General features: G+C 48.4%; 8 protein-coding genes across 13 annotated transcripts in view; 4 read left to right on the top strand and 4 right to left on the bottom strand.

Moving 5' to 3' along the window:
• LOC132265434 (eukaryotic translation initiation factor 3 subunit C) lies at positions 1–3,750 on the top strand. The gene is made up of 5 exons (XM_059766123.1): positions 1–109; positions 347–469; positions 538–2,465; positions 2,708–3,236; positions 3,305–3,750. Exons 2-5 carry the CDS (start codon positions 371–373, stop codon positions 3,449–3,451), a joined length of 2,703 nt encoding a protein of 900 aa, XP_059622106.1. The 5' UTR covers positions 1–109; positions 347–370; the 3' UTR covers positions 3,452–3,750.
• A 334-nt stretch (positions 3,751–4,084) lies between these two features.
• Positions 4,085–5,141, bottom strand: LOC132264979 (luciferin sulfotransferase-like). Its single transcript, XM_059765336.1, has 2 exons — positions 4,798–5,141; positions 4,085–4,739 (listed from the first exon to the last, which is right to left on the bottom strand). Exons 1-2 carry the CDS (start codon positions 5,139–5,141, stop codon positions 4,085–4,087), a joined length of 999 nt encoding a protein of 332 aa, XP_059621319.1.
• A 380-nt stretch (positions 5,142–5,521) lies between these two features.
• Positions 5,522–7,533, top strand: LOC132264608 (acetyl-CoA acetyltransferase). Of its 2 annotated transcripts, XM_059764862.1 has the most exons (4): positions 5,522–5,872; positions 5,987–6,139; positions 6,254–6,375; positions 6,458–7,533. In XM_059764862.1, exons 2-4 carry the CDS (start codon positions 6,091–6,093, stop codon positions 7,469–7,471), a joined length of 1,185 nt encoding a protein of 394 aa, XP_059620845.1. In that variant the 5' UTR covers positions 5,522–5,872; positions 5,987–6,090; the 3' UTR covers positions 7,472–7,533. The 2 variants fall into 2 exon arrangements, with proteins under 2 accessions (XP_059620845.1, XP_059620844.1); XM_059764861.1 differs by having other exon boundaries at positions 5,522–6,139.
• On the bottom strand, positions 7,516–9,452 carry LOC132264607 (5'-nucleotidase domain-containing protein 1). Its single transcript, XM_059764859.1, has one exon. The coding sequence runs from the start codon at positions 9,222–9,224 to the stop codon at positions 7,752–7,754; it is 1,473 nt and encodes a 490-aa protein (XP_059620842.1). The 5' UTR covers positions 9,225–9,452; the 3' UTR covers positions 7,516–7,751.
• On the bottom strand, positions 7,516–9,890 carry LOC132264610 (U7 snRNA-associated Sm-like protein LSm10). Its single transcript, XM_059764864.1, has 3 exons — positions 9,657–9,890; positions 9,468–9,588; positions 7,516–7,711 (listed from the first exon to the last, which is right to left on the bottom strand). The coding sequence occupies exons 1-3, from the start codon at positions 9,797–9,799 to the stop codon at positions 7,523–7,525; spliced, it is 453 nt and encodes a 150-aa protein (XP_059620847.1). The 5' UTR covers positions 9,800–9,890; the 3' UTR covers positions 7,516–7,522.
• A 28-nt stretch (positions 9,891–9,918) lies between these two features.
• On the top strand, positions 9,919–10,740 carry LOC132264609 (probable ribosome biogenesis protein RLP24). The gene is made up of 2 exons (XM_059764863.1): positions 9,919–10,105; positions 10,171–10,740. The coding sequence occupies exons 1-2, from the start codon at positions 10,025–10,027 to the stop codon at positions 10,678–10,680; spliced, it is 591 nt and encodes a 196-aa protein (XP_059620846.1). The 5' UTR covers positions 9,919–10,024; the 3' UTR covers positions 10,681–10,740.
• Positions 10,741–11,126: 386 nt separating this feature from the next.
• LOC132264978 (neither inactivation nor afterpotential protein G) lies at positions 11,127–13,868 on the top strand. Its single transcript, XM_059765334.1, has one exon. It carries the CDS (start codon positions 11,127–11,129, stop codon positions 12,891–12,893), a length of 1,767 nt encoding a protein of 588 aa, XP_059621317.1. The 3' UTR covers positions 12,894–13,868.
• A 105-nt stretch (positions 13,869–13,973) lies between these two features.
• Positions 13,974–23,127, bottom strand: part of LOC132265433 (uncharacterized) — a 42,051-nt gene continuing 32,897 nt past the window's right edge. For 2 of the 5 annotated variants that reach the window (XM_059766117.1, XM_059766121.1), the window contains 9 exons: positions 21,825–21,978; positions 21,015–21,176; positions 20,549–20,787; positions 19,808–20,104; positions 19,458–19,680; positions 18,981–19,181; positions 17,058–18,549; positions 16,075–16,370; positions 13,974–15,962 (listed from right to left, as the gene is read on the bottom strand). In XM_059766117.1, coding sequence (XP_059622100.1) covers positions 15,309–15,962; positions 16,075–16,370; positions 17,058–18,549; positions 18,981–19,181; positions 19,458–19,680; positions 19,808–20,104; positions 20,549–20,787; positions 21,015–21,176; positions 21,825–21,978 — 3,718 coding nt within the window. In that variant the 3' untranslated portion in view covers positions 13,974–15,308. The remainder of the gene's footprint in view (positions 15,963–16,074; positions 16,371–17,057; positions 18,550–18,980; positions 19,182–19,457; positions 19,681–19,807; positions 20,105–20,548; positions 20,788–21,014; positions 21,177–21,824; positions 21,979–23,127) is intronic. The other 3 variants (XM_059766119.1, XM_059766122.1, XM_059766120.1) reach the window with 2 other exon arrangements.

The raw sequence follows: 23,127 nt of genomic DNA, 5'->3' as shown, positions 1-23,127 counted from the left end.
CGCCAGCTTTAGTACTCCGGAGTGTGCGAGCTGTCAAATCGCTCAGTTGGATTTTTTGCCATCAAGCATTTCGTGTCCACGCAGTATTTCCAGCAAATTTCTACAAAATGTACGTGAAATTCAGCCCTTAGAGTATCGTAAGAGTGCAATGGGATCACGGGGGAGTGTGAATGTGTAGAGGGATTGGGGCAAAGTGTGATATTTTCCATGGGAAATGCTCGTGAAAATTTTACATCGCTGACACATGGGCAGTCCGGAGGGGAATTCTCGTACTCAACACTCCGGAATAACCCCAAAAATTGCGGGAAGAGATTTGCAAGTTAACATGAAGTTCCTGTGTTTCCAGATTGTTTGCTGAAATTGAGGAACAATGCCACGTTTCTTCGCGACAGGAAGTTCTGACTCAGAATCTGAGTCCCTGAGTGATGATGAGCAGATTCAACACAAGGCCGTCACTGCTCAATTCTCTGTGAGTTCCAAAGTGACTTTCTCACGTTTCCGCCACGAATGCAACTTTTCTCCTTTTCCTGCTTTCAGTTCAGCGACGATGAGGAGGAGGTCAAGAGAGTGGTGCGATCCACAAAGGAGAAGCGCTACGAGGAGTTGTCCAACATCATCAAGAACATCAGGAATTACCGGAAAATCAAGGACATGTCGAGCATCTTGACGAGCTTCGAAGATCTGACGCGGGCTTTCCTCAAGGCTCAGCCCATCATTGCCAAGGAGGAGAATGGCGTGACGCCGCGCTTCATCATTCGCTCGCTGGCGGAACTGGAGACGTTCATCAATGAGATGTGGGAGGATCGCGAGGGCCGGAAGAATCTGTCGAAGAACAACAGCAAGAGCCTCGGGACGCTGCGTCAAAAGTTCCGCAAGTACATCAAGGACTTCGAGGAGGATTTGACCAAGTTCCGCGAGGCGCCCGACATGGATGACGAGGAGGACGAGGAGAGAGCTGTGGAGGAGGATGAATCGTCGGAGGATGAGGCGACGCCAGCCTCCAAGGCGGTGTCGTTCAGGAAGGAGCCAAGCGAGAAGCCCAGCAAGGCGCCACGCGAGGAGGAATCCGATGAGTCAACAGACTGGGGCTCGGACAGCGAGAGTGACTATGATTCCTCCGAGGAGGAGACGCAGTACGCCAACATTCGCGAGCGGTATCTGAAGAAGACGACGGAGAAGGAGGAGAAGGACGAGGACTATGAGAAGAAGAAGAAGAAGGCCAAGGAGGGGAAGCTGAAGAAGCTGCGCGAGGACGAGGATGACTCGAATGTGTGGCGCACGGTGACAAAGGGACCGGCGACGTCCACGGAGAAGCCCAAAATGTTCAGCAAGGACGAGGAGATCGACGTGAGTTTGGTGCTGAGCAAACTGGTGGAGATTATGGCGGCGCGCGGAAAGAAGCGCACAGATCGACGCATGCAGATTGAGCTGCTGTATGAGCTGATGGGCATTGCGGAGGCGCACAATTTGGGTCAGGCGATCGCCGTGAAGATTCGCTTCAACATCATCTCGGCTGTGTTTGATTACAACCCGAAGATCTCGGAGCCGATGAAGCCGGAATTGTGGTCGAAGTTGCTGGTGATGATGAAGGAGATGCTGAACATTCTGCTGACCACGAAGAACATCACACTGTCGGAGTCTGTGATGGAGGAGGGCGAGGAGTACGACACGGAGCCGTACATGGTGTGTGGATGCACGTTGACGGCGGCTGAGCGTCTGGACGATGAGTTCACGAAGCTGCTGAAGGAGTGCGATCCGTATGGCAATGAGTATGTGGAGCGACTGAAGGATGAGATGACGGTGACGGACATTATTGAGCAAGTGCTGAAGTATGTGGAGAGCATGGGCAATGAGACGGAGATTTGCCGTGTGTATTTGCGCAAAATTGAGCACTTCTACTACAAATTCGATCCGAATGTGCTGAAGAAGAAGAAGGGCGAACTTCCGGCTGACACAATGACGTCCATTGACGAGATGGAGAGACTCTGTCGCTACATCTATGCCAAGGACAACACAGATCGCCTCCGGACGCGCGCCATTCTCTCTCACATCTATCATCATGCTCTGCATGATAACTGGTTCCAGGCGCGCGATCTGGTGCTGATGTCGCATCTCCAGGAGACAATTCAACACTCGGATCCGCCCACGCAGATCCTGTACAACAGAACCATGGCCAATCTGGGCTTGTGCGCCTTCCGCCAGGGCAACATCAAGGACGCCCATCAGTGTCTCGTGGATCTGATGATGACGGGAAAGCCGCGTGAGCTGCTGGCGCAGGGATTGCTGCCGCAGCGCCAGCATGAGCGCAGTCTGGAGCAGGAGAAGGTGGAGAAGCAGCGCCAAATGCCATTCCATATGCATGTGAATCTGGAGCTCCTCGAGTGTGTGTATCTCGTATCTGCGATGCTCCTGGAGATTCCCTACATGGCTGCCCATGAGTTTGATGCTCGTCGTCGCATGATCAGGTGAGGAATATTATTAATTTCTTGCATGTGGGAAAGTGTCTGATCGTCAAGTGGATTCTGGCAGATGCTGCGCAATCTTGCGAGAAGACACACTTGACGTAGATTAAATTCTCTGGGAATCCTGAGGGAATCACTGTGGAGAATATCCTTGGAGTGATTCTGCGATTGATTCCGCAACATTTTACTCAATATAACAATTAATAATTGAATAATTAATCTCATTTGCTTGCGTCTCTTTGCAGTAAAACCTTCTATCAGCAGCTGAGATCGTCTGAGCGTCAGTCACTCGTCGGTCCGCCTGAGTCGATGCGAGAACACGTCGTGGCGGCGGCCAAGGCGATGCGCTGTGGCAACTGGAATGCCTGCGCCACGTTCATTGTCAACAAGAAGATGAACACGAAAGTGTGGGATTTGTTCTACGAAGCAGATCGCGTGCGCGAAATGCTGACGAAGTTCATCAAGGAGGAATCGCTGCGCACTTATCTCTTCACCTACTCCAACGTGTACTCGTCCATTAGTATTCCCAGTCTGGCGGCGATGTTTGAGCTGTCCAAGCCGAAGGTGCACTCGCTCATCAGCAAGATGATCATCAATGAGGAGCTGATGGCGTCGCTGGACGATCCGTCAGAGACTGTGGTGATGCACAGATCGGAGCCAAGTCGACTGCAGGCGCTGTCGATGCAGCTGTCGGACAAGGTGACGAATCTGGTGGATGCCAATGAGAGGATATTCGAGATGAAGCAGGGCAACTTCTTCCAGAACAAGAACCAGGTGAGAAAGAGAGAAAATTGAGGGGGAAAAGAGTGTAGAAATGAGCTAATTACTGTGAATCTTTGCAGGGCATGAGAGATCGTGGAAACTATCGCAATCAGGATAATCAGAATCGCAACTGGAACAGCAATCGCCGGGATCGGGACAATCGTGAGTATCGTGATCACGGGCGTGGCAACAGGAATCGCCGTGAGCAGCGCGTTGAGGAGGACTGATGAGGTGATTTCTCGAGAGCATTTCTCTGACCCCAATCCAAATTCTGCGACTCTTTGTCGTTGGTTTTTTGGGACTTTATTGAGAAGATTAACTTTTTTTTTTTGCTACATTAGGATTTTTTCAATATCTCTGCGCATAAGATTATTCACTCTAAAATAAAGGTTTTGACCCTTTGAATGGTGTTAGTGTCGAAAAATGAACTGCAATGTTAACTGTTTTCACGTGATATCACGACTTTCACCTGCGATGTGAATGTTAGATTCCCCACTTTCTTCACACCTCTTCAGCCCAGCGAGCACAGAGTGCTAAAAATTGAGTGTTGAGAAGCTCATTTTTCCGCAATTCTTCAATTCTGCTCATAATCTGCTCAGAAGCATGAAAATTTACTGAAAATTTTGCTTTCAATTGCTAATGAAACACAATTAACACTAGGAAACGCTGGGAATGAAATTCCTTCGATCGAAAATTGATAAGTTTATCTAAAACCTTTTGCTCGTCGTCTGTTTAAAATTGATCTCAAACACTTGAGCACATTTTAGCTCCTCTGATTCGCTGGGATTGTCTTGATACTCTTTGATGCGCGCGTTTTGTGATTTATGTGCTTTTCAGTGTGTTTCGCAGACTTGCAGAGCTCAATAGCGAAAGTCAGTGTGCTGAAGCTCACGCGTTGTCCACTCGTCGAAGCGTTGAATCTGGTCAGCAGTGAGTGTGTCCCTGAACGTCTCCGTCTCGCCCTGACGCATGAAGGAGAAGTGTGTCTTGTCCAGATCCAGGAATTGCGCCATCAAGTCACAAAAGTACGCCTTGTTGACGCTCGCGTTGGTCTTCATTGAGGCGAAGGACAAGTAACTGGTGAGTTGATGCACATCACTGTTGCTGAGGGTTTTGCCGAGGAATTGGGAAGTTTTCTCGATGGTGGCGCAGAGATTGCGCTTCATCTCTTCGTACGTGAGAAAGAGGATGTTCGGTTCGTGTCGCATGCGCCAGAAATCCAGCACGTGACTGTGAAATGGGCCGTAGTTGTAGCATCCGGCCAGGAAGAGTTCCAGGCAGTCCTCGAAGGAGCCCAGAAAGCCGTTGAGATTCCTCGTGTGATGGTAGAAAGATACGAAGGCGTCTTTCGGATTGCGCGCCACGTAGATTATCTTGGGCTTCACGCGCCACACACTTGTGGGCAGCAGATGAGCCGGAAGGTGGCTCTTAATGTGACGCGGACTGGCCAGACGTTCACACTTTTCCACGCTGTCCAACTCAATGTTGCAGTGCGGTGGGAAAATGGATCCAATCCTGCGGAAAAGAAGTCTGTTTAGCACCTGAAATCCACTTAATTCACTGCTAAACTCACTCTAGAAAGGGAAATCTCGCGTCCTGATTCACTTCCTTCGCCCTCTCGTAGTCCAGCCCATTGTTGATCATCCACACAAGCTCTTGTGCCCAAGTTGTGCCACACTTTGGCTGCGAGACCACGAAGACGTCGTCACTTCGCGCGCGAAACTGCTCGATTTTTTGCGCGTAGTCGCGATACATTTCTGGCATGAAGCACGGCGTCAGGGACCAGTGGCGCGCCACGGGCAGATCCTCGGGTCTCTGGCGCAGATTCACCGTGATCATGCTGAAGTCGCCGTACCAGCGCGCGCGCTTCTTCAGCTCCCACGGCAGGAAGACGTCTTGGCACACAACATTCGACATTGCTCACCGAAATGCAGCAGTCTACTGAGCAATCTTGCACAAAGTGCAGCAATTGCACTTCTTCGCGGCGGGTTTTTACATAACTCGCGTTCCCAGCATTGATTTTTTGGTCTCTCCATAAGAGCCGAGATGTTGTTCCAATACAGACGCCTATTGGGCTTATTGTTGGTTTTTGCCATCATTAGATAAGTGCCACGATAGAATTTGCAAAAATGCAGTGCGTTGCACTCGAATTTCATTTCCTCATGCGCGCCAACGCATTCGCTACTGTCCGCTAGAGGGTGTGGTGGGTGACTCGGCTAATTCAGCGACAAATTGAAAGAGTTTTGCGTGGGAAAGTAAACAGCGATTTACCATAGAATAAAATTGATTTTTGCCTTTAATTTCTTCCAGATAATGCTGTGTGAAATACAGAAAATTAACATAAATGAAGTCATTTATTCCTTATCGCGTCACTATCTTATATAAAACGAATAAAGCAATTCACTGTTGATATCTCACGCAGCAGGGGAGATTTTTCTCCACTAATCCCGCTATCAATCAATTTCTCTGGTGTTATCTTTATAAGAAGTTGTATAAGACTCCATTGAGCCGATTTTGGCCAATTCTGTTCTGTTGCTAATGCATTTTTCCAAGCAATTTTAACAATTTTCCCCGCTAATTTTTCTATGACGAACAACAAAATCTCAGCGAAGACACTCAGTTTCACATGATAATGTGATTTAAATGCGGTGCGTTTTTGTGTGTATTTGTGCTTCACATTCTCACGCTCTCATCATCTCATATTTCCCCACTTGACTCATTTGTTCTGCGCCTCACGTGTTTCTCTTTCCTTCCTCCGGCAGTCGCTCTTCAGCTCCAGCCGGCGAAAGAAGTGTTGATTTTCACCGTTTTCACCTTCGCCCGCATCGCAGTGTCTCTCTTGTGACGTGTCTCTGGCCACGGAAGAATGTCTCTAACCAATGTATTCATCGTCTCAGCTGCCCGGACGCCAATCGGTGAGTGAAAATCTGGACGTTCTGGAGAATCTCCAGCAATCACGATGCACAGAAGTCTTTCAATTCACCCAATTGAGATGCAAATGAGGTAATTATTCACTCACAATCTTCCAGGCAGCTTCAATGGGTGCTTTTCGAAGCTCTCGGCGGCAGATTTGGGAGCCGTGGCGATCCGGGAAGTGCTCTCGCGAGCGAATGTCAAGGCCGAAGATGTCTCTGAAGTTATTTTAGGCCAGGTAATTTAAACATCTCACGCCAGAGATTGATGTAAACATATTTTATGGCCTGTGTTTATTTATCCGGTGTTTTTCCGCGAAGGCTCTCACAGCCGGTCAGGGTCAGAATCCAGGACGTCAGGCAGCCTTGGCGGCGGGATTGCCATTGGATGTGCCCGCTTACGTGCTCAACATGCTCTGCGGCTCTGGGCTGAAGACAGTGCAGCTCGGCTTCCAGGCCATCCGCAGCGGAGAGGCGACGATTGTCGTGTGCGGCGGCCAGGAGAGCATGACGAAGGCGCCGCACGCCATCCACCTGAGGGACGGCGTACGAATGGGTCCGGGCACGATGGTGGACACGATGCTGGTGGACGGACTCACGGACGCGCAGTACAAGATCCACATGGGCGTCACGGCGGAGAATCTGGCTGAAAAACACTCCATCACGCGCGAGGAGCAGGACGCCTACGCCCTCCGGTCGCAGCAGCTGACGGAGGAGAGCCAGAAGAAGGGGTATTTCGACAAGGAAATCGTCCCCGTGACGCTGAAGGATCGCAAGGGCGTGGAGACGAAGGTCACCCAGGATGAGTATCCCAAGCATGGCGCTTCGTTGGCGGATATGCAGAAGCTGAAGCCGGCCTTCAATCCCACTGGCACAGTCACGGCGGCCAACGCCTCGGGGATCAACGATTCCGCCGCCGCGGTGCTGCTGATGGGCGAGGAGGAGATGAAGCGGCGCAATTTGCAGCCTCTGGCGCGGATTGTGGCCTTCGCCCAGGGCGGCGTCGATCCGCGCATGATGGGCGCCGGCCCCGTGCCGGCGGTCAACGCCGTGTGCGCCCGCGCGGGCTGGCGCAAGGAGGATGTGGAGGTGTTCGAGCTGAACGAGGCCTTCGCCGCCCAGGCGATCGCCGTGCAGCGCGAGCTGGAGCTCGATCCGGCGCGCATCAACATCCACGGCGGCGCCATCGCGCTGGGCCACCCAATCGGGGCGTCCGGCTGTCGCGTGCTGGTCACTCTGCTGTACGCCATGGAGCGCACGAACGCACGCAAGGGCATCGCGTCGCTGTGCATCGGCGGCGGCATGGGCATCGCAATAGCCGTGGAGAGAGCCTAAAATGGCAGGGAACGAGAGAAAAGTGTGCACAAATCGGTTGGGAATCGGTTTTTATACATCCGTTTTATTGCTATTGTTGCATTTTTTATTTTCTTCTGCTGTGGTCCTGATTTCACGCAGGATCTCCTGCTGGTAGCGATGGCTGCGCAATTGCTTGAAGGACTTGGGAGTGTCCTTCGTGGTTCGCGGGCGAGTCGAGGGGCCGGCAAATTGGGCCTCCAGGAGGCTCACGATGGGCGCCTAGGATTAATAATATAGAATACATGGAGTATTAGGGGAATTACTTGTGATAGCCTCGTGTCTCAGAGTCCTCGCCAAAGGCCGGGTAGGAGTGATCGATTGGGTTCTGCGCCAGCACGTCCAGCGATGGCACGCAGATCCTGGAGTGCTTCTCAATGATCTCACTCCAGAAGGACTTGTGTCCGGCGCAGCTGAAGTAGGAATCCCAGCACGTGGACGTGAGGAGTTCCTCATCCGACTGGCGACACTGCAGCTCCTCCGACACCGCCACAGCGTCCCAGCCACACACTGTGGACGGCGCGAAGACGTCCTGGATGAGATTGTCGCCAATGTAGAGCACTTTGGGCTTGTCCACGGGCTGTTTCTGCTTTAGAATCTCCACCAAATCACGCGCATTGCCCTGCGTGTAGAGCTTGCCGATGCGCAGCTGATCCGCCGGCACTGGGCCACACTCCTGGTAGCCGGACACGTTGATGAAGGGTCGGCTCTGGTCGAAGAAGAACGCCGGCTTCCGTGCGAAGCAGATGACGGTGTCAAAGAGGTCGCGCCACTGCTTCCCGAGGGCATAGCCGGCCGAGAAGTCCGCAAAGTCCGAATTGGAGCCGGTGAGCAGGAAGGTGGTTTTGGTGCGCTTCAGCTCTCGCAGCCACTCGATCACACCGGGGCTGGTCTTGAGCAGGAACTTGTCCGGATGCGCCCGCAGCAGATTGAAGTACTCACTCACGCCGCTCTCGAAGTGCTCGCGCGAGTAGATGTGCACCAATCCCTGCAGGATGTCCGGCCAGACGGTGTAGTGCGGCTGCACGCCGCCGCGTTCAGCGTCAATCGCGTCCACAATGCGGCTGAAGAGCAGCGACACGGGCATGTCGAAGTAGTCGAGCAGATTTCGCAGCTTCAGCGACACTGGACCATTCCAGATGGCCAGGATGTCCTCCTTGAACTGCTCCGCCAGATTCCAGCGCCTCTCTGCGCCATAGTAGGCCACAATTTCGTCATCGCTGAGGAAGCGAGTGCCATGAGATGCCCTGAGGACGATTCCGGTGCGCGAGATGCGCAGCACATTGCCTCGCTCGCAGTCCAGAATGAGGCCCTTCTGCAGGAAGTCCACGGCCGCGTCCAGAGGCTCCAGCAGCTTGGCCGTGTAGCCCTTCTGCTGCACGAGATACTTCGCCAGCACCTGGTACTCCATCTCCACCACCTCTCGGACATTGTAGCGCAGCACAGTGTTGTCCAGATCGAATCCCACGTAATCGTAGTCGCTCAGGCTAAAGCTCTTGGCCATCTTGTCCGCCTTTTCACTTATCCTCTCACCCAAATCCGTCGCTCTGACACTTCTTCTCGTGCTGAGTGGCCTTGAGAGATGTTTACAGTGGATTTTTTGACCAAAATCACCCGAGTCACTGTGATAATCACCCCAGAGACTCCTTGAGCAGCACACAGCGTGGCATTTCACAATTGTCCTACCTAAACTAAGCGGTGTTCGCATGTAATTCAATCCACGCGAGGCTATCATGCTAAATTTGGTGCTATTGGGACCTTTTTTCGGGGGAAAATCGAGCAGTTTTCCCACTGAGGAAAATTTTCACCTCACCCACAGCTGACATTTCTGTGACGTGGTAGCATTTTGATTATTTTCCCACGAAGGCGCGCATCGAGATTCGCACCGATTATGCGTCCTGCCATGGCCATTGGACATGAGAGTGTGAGCACACGAGGCAGATAGGCGATGAATGGAAATTTTCTGGGGAATTCTTACCTCCAACTTCGGCAGGTGAACGAAACGTATTTTGCGTTTGGGAACATAGAATTGGTCAAACATGCGTTGGACGCCCTTTTCATCCACAAACACCACTTTTCGCAGGCTAACATTCATGTATCTGCAAGAGAAAGGGTGAATTTGCAAAAATCAAGACTTTCCCAGGGAGTTTTCCGCTATTTTCACTACCCATCGACTTCATCGAGAATGCCACACACAATTGTCTCATTCTTCAAGTCAACCACGATACTTTTGCCTCTGAGAAGGAAGAGAACTGATGACAGTGTATGGAAGTATGCGGATTTTTCCCTTCGACTTTCAAATTGAAGCATTTTGAGGGAGAAAACTGAGAAAACAGGAGGAAAATCCCAGTTTTCCCGAGCGTGAGCGTAAAAAACAACGGTGCGTAAAATGTAAACAAACGAACATAGAATTTTTCTATCACGCCATTGGCATGCCAGTTGCCATAACCTCATTTTTGGTCCAAATCGTGGTGGTGAAAACACGTTTTCTCTTGAAGGGAAAACATTCCAAATTAGAGCGTAAATCGTGACAAAATGCGTATAGAAACGTGTTACTTCTGCTCGTCAAAGATTTACCCAGGAAAGGGTGTGCAGTTCGTGCGAAATGACTGCAAGGTGAGCGCGGAGTGAGAAGTTTATATCTTCCCGGAGCGCTAATGGCTTTTCTCGGTTGATTTCAGGTGTTCAAGTTCTGCAGATCAAAGTGCCACAGGGCATTTAAGATGAAGAAGAACCCACGCAAGACCAGGTGGACGAAGGCGTACAGAAAGACTGCTGGAAAGGAGCTCACAGTTGACCCGAGCTTTGAGTTCGAGAAGCGCCGCAATGTTCCCATCAAGTACAACCGGGAGTTGTGGAGTCGCACGCTGGACGCCATGCAGAAGATCACGGAGATCAAGGAGCGGCGGGAGAAGCACTTCGTCATGGAGCGCCTGCGGAAGGGCACGCAAGTGGAGATTGAGATGGACGTGAAGGATGTGCAGAAGAACATGTCACTGATTCGCTCCCCGGCGGCGGGTCTGCGCGAGAGGCGGGCCAAGGAGAAGGAGCTGGAGGAGAGCCAGATGGACCAGGACGTGGAGAATGAGGAAGAGGAGGAGGAGATCACGTACGTTCCCGCGAGAGAGCTCGAGAAGAGGCTGGAGGAGGAGGCGATGGAGGACAGCAGAGAGATGATGATGGAGGCATAAATAGCGGTTTGTGTACAATTTAATTGCAAATTAACATTTGGATCTGTCGATTGAAATTCCTCCCGATTGTTTGATTTTCATTCGTGACGTAAATATTGGCTGAAACGGCGAGTGAGAAAATGAGGCAACAGGAAAACGAAGAAGTGATGTAAATAGACCTTCCATTTACCCATTGAGCCACCAGACAGAGTGTGTGGCTTTTAATTGGATTTGCCGGAGTTACGCGAAAAGTGAGAAAAGCTCGAGGCTCGTCATTGAGCACTTGAGGAGGTTCCCAAGCCGAAATATTTTCTCTTTTCCTTCTTCCCACCGCGGAAATTCGGTCTGGATTTCGTCCATTGACGAGCCCCTGAAAAGCATTTGAAGCGAAAATGTGCTCTTCGATTTTCTTCCTGTTTTTTCATCGCCCGCGCAGTGCTTCTGTGTTTTCCCACCGAGTAGCGTCGATGAGGAATTTAGTGGTTCTTTCCTGTGCCGTGCTGCTGCTCGCCGTCATCTGGGCGGGCTATCTGTACCACAGCACGTACGTCCGGAGCAGGCGGGTGTTCCGCGAGGAGTATGATTTTATTGTGGTGGGCGGCGGCACGGCGGGCATTATTGTGGCCCACGAGATCTCCCTGCACAGCAACTTCTCCGTGCTGCTGATCGAGGCGGGCGGTCAGTTCGGCTGGCTCTCGTCCATTCCGCTCGCCTGCACGCTTCTCCAGGGCTCTGCTGTGGATTGGGCTTTCAGGACGGTGCAGCAGGAGCACGTGGGACGCGGCATGCACGGCCGCCGGCTGTGCTATCCGCGCGGAAAGGGGCTCGGTGGCTCTGGGCAGCTGAACTACATGCTGCACTCAGAAGTAGTGCCAGAAGAACTGGATCAGTGGATGCAGCTGGGCGGGAAGTACTGGGGATTTGAGTCGCTCAAGTGCTACCTGGCAAAGCTCTATCGCAGCGGATTGCAGTGCCACGAGAGGTTCTGGAATGCGAGGCGATTTCACAAGACATTCATCGACACGGAGACCAGCAAATTGTCTCACATCCTGAACAAGGCCACAGTGGAGCTGAACTTCAGGAACGAGGCTAATTACACATTCCGTCTGGCTGAGTACACGACCAAGAACGGGCGCAGGTGGTCGGCTTTCGATGAGTACCTCTATCCCAGTCTGCGGCGCCCCAAATTCCACCTCATGATGCACACGCAAGTGCAGCGCGTGATCTTCGATGGTGACAAGAGGGCGATCGGCGTGAAGATTCAGTCACAGACTGGACAGAGGCTGATAAAGGTGCGCAAAGAGGTGATCTTGAGTGCCGGAGCGATTCAGAGCCCACATCTGCTGATGGTGTCTGGCGTGGGTGAGGAGAAGGAGCTGAAGAGATTCAACATTGACGTGGTGCACAATTCGCCACGCGTCGGGCGGAATCTCTTCGATCACCTCACGACGCCCATTTACGTCTCCATCAATGAGACTCTCTCCGTGACCAGGGAAAAAGTATTGAGCCTCAAGAATGCCTTCAAGTACTTCGTGAACGGCAAAGGGATTCTCTCCAATGCCGCCATAATCGGGACGGTGAGGGAGAAGAATGCGTCGCACAGCTTGATGATTTTCGGCATTGGATCGGCCGATGAAGCGTCGCTGAAGGTGATTTCGAATTACGACCTGGAGACCTTCAACGCACTCTTCCCACTCAATGGGAATCACACGCAGGAGGGATTCATTCTCATCGGGACGTGTCACTTTCCGCAGAGCAGAGGATTCGTTGGTCTGCGCGGCAGTGCAATAAGCAAAGCGCCTCTCATTGATCCCAACTTCCTGGCCAACATAAGCGATGTGCAGTGCATTAGAGATGCGCTGAAGCTGGGAATGAAGGTGGTTCAGACGAAATTCTTCCAGAAGATCGGCTCGCAGATTCACTGGCCGAAGCTCAGGCAGTGTCGCCACGTGATTCCGCCGGAAGGAAAGGAGCCCACAGAAGAGTTCCTCGAGTGCGCCATCCGGACGGTGTCCGTGTCTGGCCACCATCCGGGCGGCACGTGCGCCATCGGACAAGTGCTGGACAATCAGCTGCGAGTCAAGGGCGTGCGGAAGCTGCGCGTCATCGACGGCAGCGTCTTCATTCAACCCCTGTCGGCCTTTCCCAACTCTGTGATCGCCGCGATAGCCGAGAGAGCGAGCCACATGATCCTGGAGAAGTATCTGAGTGAGAGTGAGTCAGAGGATTTCTAAAATATTTTTATTTTGAGACTCTCTGTCCTGCTCTCGGCCAACAAAATTATTCATCTTCTCTTTGTTAATGTAACAATTGTTTTTTTTTTCAAATTCTCAAAGAAGAAAAAGTCTACATCTCTTGATTTAATAATGTTTTTTTTTTCCTTTCCTCCCGCGTTAAGGCAGCGATGTCCAGCGTGCTGCGCGTCGGTTTCAATTTGAATCTCCGCGGCATCCGCACACGATTGCCACCCGAGCAGGTGCGAAACCGACCGAGCACGACAATCGGCCACATTTGAGTCTTTAACTGTCACTGGTGGACATCCCTGCTTAGGTTTTCTTTTTACAACATTTCTCTCGATTACAAGTGAAGACTAAATATAAACTTTCTCTCTTTTAAATACTTTTAAGATAATTATAAGTATTAAACTTTATTGTATTTTTTTGTTTTTTATATAATTTCATACTTTTTTTCTTGGATTTGAATTGTAACACTTTTCCTGCTTCACTAGAAATTCTTCTTTAAAACTGCTTCATCTGGTTTTTTTCATTTTCTTCTGTCTGCTACAGAAAAAGAAATCTATTATTTATTGATCTTTCGAAGATAATTTGCAGGTGTATAAATTCATTGTTAATGACCGTTTTGAGTGGCATTTTGTTTATCTTCGTAAAAAGGAAATTATCAATATTCACGTCAACTGTTCTTGTGCTCTGCGTGAGTTTACTTCCTCTTCGACTCTTTTAAAAATATACTCTGCGCTACATATATGAAATTTTACTTGGTCGAACGTGTTTATTTTAAAGTTTATTTTTCTATTTTATAGTTTTTTTTCTTCATTTAATATTTCTTCAATAATTTTTTTTGTTTTTATTATATTCTATTTTTTTACCTCTTCTAAGATCTTAATTTTTTTTCTTGTTATTATAGAATTATTTCCTCTGCTACATTTTTTTAAGGTTTCCTTGTTTATAATTTCTGTCATTAAAATAATTATTTCTGTTTTTTTTCCTCGGGGATTTCTCTCTTCTCTTAATAACACTTTCTCATTTTAGGTCATTTGTTAAGTACATTACTAACTTCCTTTTCTTTTATATATATATATATATATATTTTTTATAGAAACTGTCTGAAAGCTTAAAGCTCATTTCTTTGTGGTACAGAGGATTGAAAGAATCTTCATTGGTTTTATTTTATATCTCTGAAAATGCGCTAAAGAAAATTGAGCTTCACATTAGTTGAATTGCAGTTTCCGCATGAAAATGAAGTAAAATAAATTTCAAAATGAGCCAATAAAACTGCATCTAATGGAAAAAGCCTTTCCTCAATTCCAATCAATTGATTTTCTTTAGCCTAAAATATACGATCTGTTATGTCCCACGAATGTGGGCGGCTAAAAGTAAGAGGAACGTGCATTTCTTCGAGACTGAGCAAATATGTTTGGACTCTTCTTTTCTTTTTTAGGGGGTTTTTCTTTTGAAAGTCGCGTGAGAACTACATGAAAAGATTCTACAATAAGAGAACATGATTCATTGTTTTTTTGGCACTTGTAAAATCTTTTACATTTTGTGGTCTGTGAGCAAAGAAAAATCACGAATTTCATGTCTTTTTTCCGTGTCTTAATTCTTATCAATTGTGTTTTTTTTTCCTGCCAGAATGAAAAGAAGAGAAAATGGCCAGAAATTTTCCACTTATCAGAAAGAAACAAACTTTTCCATTTATCTCTTGATATGTTAATTCTATTTTAATACTTCCTTCTTTTCATTTTATTTGTTTAAAGTGTGTTAATGTATTTTTTTCTCAATTTTTTTTCTTCTTTTAAATAATTTTCCCGTTCATATTTCACTCGCTCACACATCGCGTTCGCGCGTATCACAGAAAATTGGTTTTCTTTTTTGGTATATTTCATATTCTTTTTCCTACAAAATTATTGTTTACAGATTTTAACCCTTTATTTTTTATACAATAAATTTATATTCATTTTTTCTCCTAAAGTTCTTTTTTCAATTGGTTTTAATGAACGTAGTTGGAATTATTGCAATTAAAGAATTCCTTGTAACACAATTCACAATGTCATTTTTTTTCTTCAAATACTTTTAGTCAATTAATTTTAATATTTCTTTTTTTTAGTAATATTCTTTATATCCTCTTCTTCTAATCAGCGCTCGGAAATGGAAGGAATTTATCAATAAGAATAAAAATGGGACTATTTGTTGCTTTTCATAATATTTCCACCTTCTTTCTCTCTAACACTAGAGTTTAATTTCTTTTCTTTAAGTAATAAATCACAATGCTGGTCGAATTAAATATTAAACTTTTTCTTTTATCTCTGTCAACTCACGGAACTAATTGCTAAATCATCATTTGAAATGTTCTCTTCGCGTGGATCAACTCTAGTCGATGCACACGTACATGCAGATCTCGCATGTTAATTCTCAGAGTCTGTCTTTGTCGCGATCGAAGCTCATTGCTTTGAAGACGCTCTTGGGTCGGCTGCCGAATCCCGCTCGCCGCAGATTGTGGTGATCCAGGCTGCCCGCTCTGGGCCGACTGGTCACGACTTCTGGCTCGTGCTCGCTCGGCTCCGTGTCCGTGTCGCTGCGCTTCCGCCGGCGGCGCACGGTCGTCTCCTCCTGACTCCCAGACGCCTCCGCCACGACGGACAGCGCCGACTCGGACTGCTCGCGCCGGTCCATCTCCGCCGCCAGCATCCGGATCTCCCAGTCGTCGCAGTGCAGCTCGTCGTCGCGCGCGCCGTCCTCCTCGTCATCCGGACCATCCACTTGAGACTCACTGGAGCTGTAGCTGGCCGAGCTGTCCTCGATGTTGAGTATCACACTGTCGGCACTGATCCTGGTCAGGTTCCCCGTGATGTCCTGCACCAGCACCTCCTGCCTGTACGGACTCAGCGAGCGCGGCAACTCCTGCATCTCGATGCTCTCCTGATCGCTGCTCTCCTCCCACGATCGGTTGTTTGTGCGCTCCGTGCGATGCTTCGGCGAGTTGCGCTTCCTCAGTCGCGACTTTGGCCTCCTGTCCGGCTCCGATGGTGGCGACGAGGCGAATATCGTGTCCAGCGAGTCGCCGCGCTGCAAGAGATCGACACCAATCAGCCCCGCAAACCCACCCACAGACACAACATAGAGACTCAAAGCAGAAGCACACACGCAACGCTTCACGAGGACGTCTCACAACACTTACATTACTCACCATGAACGGGAGCTCAATACTCGACGCTGAGCTGCCCGATCCCGAAGAGTGCGCCTCGCGAATCGCCTCGCCCACCGGCGACACCGCCAGCTCATCGCCATCCGGCCCCTCCAGCTCCGTGATGCGCTGCTGCAGCTGCGTGATGATCTCGTCGCGCTTCGTGATCTCCACTTCCATGCTGATGAACTTGCCGTAGAATTTGCTCTGCACGTCGCGCATGTGATTGTGCACAACATGCCGAACGCCCAGCAAAACCTCTCCAATGTACTCCTGATCTTCAATTGATCCTGCAAGTGAGGAATTGAGAGCGTTAGCAAGGACTCCGCAATTGTTCTATGCGGGATCATCGACATCCGGTGAGGGTTCTGTGGAGGTCTTCTACGGTGGTTTAACAGTGATCAAAGAGTGTCTCGGTTGGTTTTGGTGGTTTTTATTTACAGGGAACCATTTCTGTGTGGCAGTGTTGTGATTTTTGACTCTGTGAGTTGAGCTGAGTGGCTGAGTTCTCTGGAAAAACTCGCTCAAGCATATTAGTTTTATCGTTTGCATAAAAATGTGTTTGATAATCAGAAGACAATAAGTATCTGAGAAGTCTCATTAGATCATAATTTGTATTAATTATAGGATTAATGTGTTGTTAATTGGCAATAAACGCTTCTAACTTAAAATCGCAACTGTTAAGTGCATTTCTCAGAGCTTTCTCGCTCTTTAATCACACTTATTGTCCTCTGATCACTCAAGAGTTTAGTGGTGGTAAAAATGACTATAAATATAAAGTCTATCACATTACACAAAGCGACAGAGGATCGTGCAGAGGGTTGATCCTAAAATGTGTCCTAAAATAAAGAGAAGAGAAAAAGAAGAGCACAACAAGGACATGAAAGGCACATTCTGACCATCATGAAGCACAATTGGTGGGAAATGACTTCATCTCATTGTGGGGGGAATTAAGCAAACTGCCACGAGGGATTTACCTTTGAAGAACTTCTGCTTCGCCAGGCTGAACGGTGAGCTGGGCAGGTATCTGCCGTCCTCCGGGAGCGTCACGAATTCCTCGCGGAAGTAGCGCTCAGTGGTAAAGGTCTCGTGAGTGCCTTTGTGAGTGAGCGCCGTGGGACTCTTGCTAATGGTGGTGGTGGTGAGGGTGAGGGGCAGCGACGCGGGCGGGGGAACGGGACCGTGGAAGTCGCAGGGTTGTGCGCTAAATGGGGAACTGAGGAAGGAGTTTCGTTCGTCCGCGGTCGCCTCAATCAGTGAATTTGCACTGTGTGGCGGACTGGAAAGAGTGTTATTGAAGGTTACGCTCTTCATAAATTTGCTGTGTCTTGCCACGTACCCTTCCATCGTGGGCGCCCTTATTATGCCCTCGGCCTCCGTCAATTGCCCTTTCTCAGGTGTAACTGACTCTTTCACCTTCCCATCCTCCGTCATGCGCTTCAGGATGCTCTTCAGGTGGCGACGCTCCAGCGTCTCATTGGACTCGGGCGACAAGGGCGTGTGCAGGTAGTCCAGCTCGTGGATGGGCACACTCTTGGGCAAGCACATGTTGCCATTTCTGCCTCTGGCCATACCTGACGCCTCGCTGTGACTGCGCGTCAGGGGCTCCTCAATGGGCGTCACGATGGCTTCAGGGCAGTCGAGACTGAAGCTGCGCGTCTGAATCACGTGCTCCAGCTCCGCCAGCTTCTGTCGCTCATTCAGGATCTTGAGCTTCTTCACGAACGGCAAGCCACTGTATTCTGGCGACAGATCGTCCACAGAGCGATAGTTCTTGGGCTTCCTCTGCACCTTCAAGGGTTTCGTCTTCGGCTGCGACGAGATGGATTGTTCGCTGTCGCTCACGCTGGTGCGGTTGTCTTTGCTCTTGAACCCTTTCCGCATGGGCAGCTTCCAGTCCTTCGGCCGCACAGGCGCCACCAGGCTGGCGACGATGGGCCTGGTGTCGGCGGTGGTGGCCCTGGGCAGGGAGGCTGTCGGGGACTCCTCAGTGAAGCTGTTATTGAGACTCGTGTAGCTACCGCCGGAACTCACCACCGTGGCAAGCTTGAGCTTCGACCAGGGCTTCAGGGGCTCCTCCTTGGGCGCCCCGCCCAGGGAGGATTTGATCTTTTCCTTGAGCGAAATACTCGTGGACGGCTTCGATATCTTCGTGATGATGATCGACGTGGTCGACGGCAGAAGCTGCTGCTTCATGCTGTCCCCAGTGGACTCGGTCGGGGGCTGTGCGTGGCTCTCCTCCTTCTCGGCTATCTGCGGCTCAGTGGGTGTCGTCGATGCACCCTGGAGAGCCTTTATGCGATCCTTGAAGGACACCTTGAGGGTGGGTTTTGGCAGTGGGGACGGATTTGCGAGACATGTGCTCGGAGTCAGGACAGAAGAGGTTTGCTTAACACTAGGCGCACTCGAGAGGATACACGCTGTTGTTGCAGGAACTGATATTGTGCTCTGTGTCGTCACGAGTTGACTCTAAATTCGAGATTCGACCATTAATACAACACACGCTCTTCCGCTCTCTTGGGCAACAGCATTCAATGATGGGAGTGTAATATATACTTTAGCTTGTGAACATATTATCAGGACACAAAATAGGAAAAAGTTCTGCACAATTTTCATGGACTTATTAAAACTGTCTTGAAATGTTTAAAGCAAGAGCTGAAATGAAGTGAGAATTTACTAAAATACCATCCAGAAAGAAATTTGTACAATTTTTATATCCTGCCAATTCAATTTCAGTCAATTTAAAAGTTTTATAGACTGTTTTCTCAGTGAAACCTCAGATTATTGGCCGTAATTGAGATGGTCTTCGTCATTTCATTCAATATCGAAGAACGGCGGAAATTGACCCATCACTGAATGCAACCAACTTCCATTCTCATTACATGTGTAACTGCAGTTACCTTCGATTGAGTGTCCTTGGCAATTTTGTCCTCCTTCGCCTTGAGGAGTTTCAGTCGTTGCAAAAGTGGGAGACCTGCCCCAATCACTTCTGGCTCGGGCTCCTCCTGAATTGACTCCTGCGGTGATACAGTGGATGTAACATGAGTATGTGGTGATGTAATCATTGGAGGTGCAGCTTTCACAGCACGTTCTTCACGATCCTGTGAGTGCAGAGACGAAACAGAAACAATGTCACACGCACAGCACACAAAGTCAACACATGAGGAATGCGAGGCTTGTGGATTGAAGTGAGTAATTGGGAGACACACAAAGAGACAGAGGAGTGGATATATGCTTCCTGGCGAATAGAACAGCACGAATGTCTCACTCGTGAAGTGGGAGAATTTCCTCCAAAATATACATATCTATAGTCCCTCTATGATTGTAATATTGAAAAGCCAATTAACTTTGGTGGGCTTAATTGAATTTTATCGAACCTGCTTCTCCTTCAAGAGCCGCAGTCGCGCCAGCAGCGGAAGACCGGCTCCAATGGGGCTCGGCGACTTCTCCGGCGGCTGCGGGTGTTCGTCGTCATTTGCCATATCGTCAGATCTCACGCGTGGCATCCGCCTGAGGACTCCTTTGGCACTCTTGCCCACACCCGACGTGCCTATGTGCAACGGCTGCAGTTCAATGGATTCATTACTCCGTCTGCCAGTTCTGCAATTAATTCAATCCCTCTTTTGATTCACTCGCTCAAGCTTTCATTATTCCACTCTTAATTAATTGATTTCGCATATATACGCGATTGGCGTATAATTGCTTTCAAATTGTGCGCACTTCTCACCTTGACTTTCTCAGCACATTCTTGATGCCCTTCACGTCACTCCTGAGCTTCTCCACAATCCTCTTCGATGCACTGTTCTCGCTGCCTTCCGCCTGGGCGGCCGCCAAAGCCGCCTCCTTCTCGCTCTGCATCTTGGCGTGCTTCTTGTTCACACACCTCACCTCCATGAGGCGCTTCCGTCCCAGCGTCTGCAGGATTTCCTGCGCTTCCGGGTAGTCCTTCATGGCCGCCAGCACATCCTCTCGCGACAGGGAGAAGAGCTCAGAGTAGCCAACAGAGCGAACATCTGCCGTGCGCCTAATTGAGCAGCACAGCAATTGCATTAGTAAGAAAGTCTCCCCTTGATGGCGGAAAGTTTTCCCATCCACCTCAGCATCTTTTCTGCACTCATTCGCAAGTTTGGGAACTTTTCACAGTCACTCTATGGTATTGTGTGGGTGTGTGATTGCGGCCCAGGGAAGTGGGTCAAACCTCAAATAATGCCAAACCCATTTCATAAAATTGCTTGTAGACATTTTCATAGAAAAGTTGCGTGAAAATGCAAGAATTACAACCATCGGATGATATTACAATTCTCGTGAACATAATCTTTTAGGAGTTTCCATGAAATTTAAGTGGTTATTCTTGAAATGCATATTGTTCTATGAAGCATAAATGAGAACGACAATTGGATTTTTATGCGGATTTCTCGCGCCCCATCAACATTCAATGATATGGGAAAATCTCATTCAATTTTCTCACTTGTTAAGACCATCCAGGTTGAGAATCCCAATTTCGCCGAAGAAGTCACCAGCTTTCATGGTTGTCAGGACTTTTCCCGTCTCGCTCAGCACCTCCAGAATTCCATCAGCTATTATGAACATCTCTCGCGCCACTTCGCCTTTTCGGCATATCATGTCGCCCGGCGTGAAGATGTATGCCTTCATCTTCAGCACCAGATCATGCAGAAACTCTGGCTGACACTCTTGAAAAATCGTGACCTATTGAAGGCAGAGATAGAGTCGGATTATTCTCATAGCTCAGCTCTTGGCAGAAAGATGCACTGAACTTTCAGAGTGCCAGATTAAATAGAGGCGGAGAGAGCAAATAGTTGCTGAAACTCCCCCGAGAAACTGTGTGCGACAAGTTGTCAAGAGTCCTCCTGGAGCATCTCCAAGTCACCCAACTTTGTGCAATATTAAAGAAAGTTCTCGAATATACGCTGTACCTTTTTCAACACGCTCAGGTTCACGTGCAGCGCCAGTTCCGTCTTCAGTTTGTCTGGAAGGAGACCCAGGGCCGTGTTGATGTCGCCACCGCCTTGGATGCGTCCTCTGGACCAACTGTAGTCGTACCACCGCAACACACGTCTCTTCATGCCGCCCGGAACCTGCCAGTCACACGGGAATCATTAAGCCACTGCACACAGCCAACATCCTCCGGGGATTTCTCATTAGCAGCCTCGCGCCAAATGCCGGAGAAACAGTGAAATTTTTGCCAATACAGAGACGAAGATTGGAGTATATATTGAAATATGTGGGTCGCTTTGAAGTGCAGGAAATAAAGAGAAGACCATAATACTCATTATCGTGACGCGAATTAATTTGCATCATTACACCACCTGTATATAGCGGAGAATTTAATTAGAGAGGAATGCTCTCTGAGAGGTTGTGTATTTGAGTGAAGATAGGTCGGTTAGGCATGCTAATGGCAAATTACTCAGACCAGAATTTTGCGTAATAGACAAAATAATGGACAAACGATGTTTCTCGGTTAGTTAATATGTGCGACAATGCAATTTCACAACTTAGCGACTTTCAATGTCAAGAGAATGTGTGAATATTTTGCAAAAACAAGACAGAATGTTGAGAATCTCAACATTTCTCAAAGTTTTCTCAAGTTTTAGCGATGCAAAGAAGTAAAAAAAAAGTGAAATTCTCTCTGCTAATCTGTCGAAGGGAAATTTTTCTGAATTAATCTCCGGTGTAAGTGCAAAGCATGAGAAACCCCAGAGCATCGGCTCTTCTTAAAGCCTTACCTTGTGGTGGCGCATGTAGGTTTTCGCGCCGTCGAGGAGACGCTCAAACTCCAATCGATTGGCATTGCGATTCGTTATGACATTGCCCACTTGACCCACAATTGTGGCAAAAATAAACACGCCAATGAGATAGCTCACGATGGTGAAAATATACCTTTAGTGCGGTGGACAAAAGGACACCAATTAATTACAATAGCACAGGAGAAATTTGCGAATTCGCTTTCTCATTCAATCCAAGAGAGGGTTGGGGGTGGGGGTTAATTGTAAATTGTGTCTCATTCACTCATTAGCATAATTCCTCATGTATCTGACCAAAATACACATCATTTTGGCTCATGTTTGTACTCTCTCTAAAGTGGTGTGATGTCGGAGAGGATTTCATATAAACCATGGATGCGGGGATTGAAATCTATGCTTTTGGAGCATTTGTATTGATTTTCAATCAGGAATTGAGACGACACAGGAACGGAATTACAGCTATAAAATACCTTTCAGACCAGCAAAACACACAAACACATATCGATGGAGCTTAAAAGTTTTTTGGGGAACAAGCTCTTCACACTGAAATTGCCTCGAATTTTACACTTGCTTTTGCACATGATTGCATGGAAACACGTGAACGTAATATTGGGTGTAGATAACACATAGAGAATTGCGGGCTTTCTCAGGGAGGAAGAGCCAATATGTATGCTTCTCCTCTCAAGATTGCCGGATGCGAACGTGTATCTTAATTTGTAATTGAAATGTCTGACTTCGCATTACATAAGTGCTTGTTGGACACTTCCTGTGAATATCTTCACATGCTTTTGGCAATTGCAAGATCTACAGAATATTCGCAATATCTTCAAATACAAGTGACACATATCTTTGGTGGAATCACTGAGTGGATATGGTTTGAGGGCGAGGGGAAATCTTGGACAGATGCCAGAGAAACACTACTGTGAATGGAGACTTCCAGTAAATCAAAAAGAGTCTCTCCATGTCCATAAGAAACAGTATTAATGTCATTTAATACACATCATGTGGCGCTTCATGGAAGTATTTTCATCAATAATCAACTTAAATGATGAACTGTTGAATGCGCCTCACGCAAAAGGATTTGCCCAGACAAAACTCAATTCATCTCAATGGACCACAAAATTCTCCACATCGCATTGGCTTTGTGGAGAATATAAGAGCAGGGTTTTATTTACAGCGTGAATTAAATCTCAAAAGTTACTATGCTCTCCATTCGGGGGTTAAATTGTCTGCGGAGGAATATTGTGGGGAGTATTTAATCTCTGCTATAGAACTCACCACGCAA

This window comes from Phlebotomus argentipes, unplaced genomic scaffold (genome assembly GCF_947086385.1).
Source record: "Phlebotomus argentipes unplaced genomic scaffold, Phlebotomus argentipes genome assembly contig_2, whole genome shotgun sequence".
NCBI lineage: Eukaryota > Metazoa > Arthropoda > Insecta > Diptera > Psychodidae > Phlebotomus > Phlebotomus argentipes.
The sequence above is the reverse complement of the archived record's forward strand: the minus strand, read 5'-3'. Positions and strand labels throughout refer to the sequence as shown.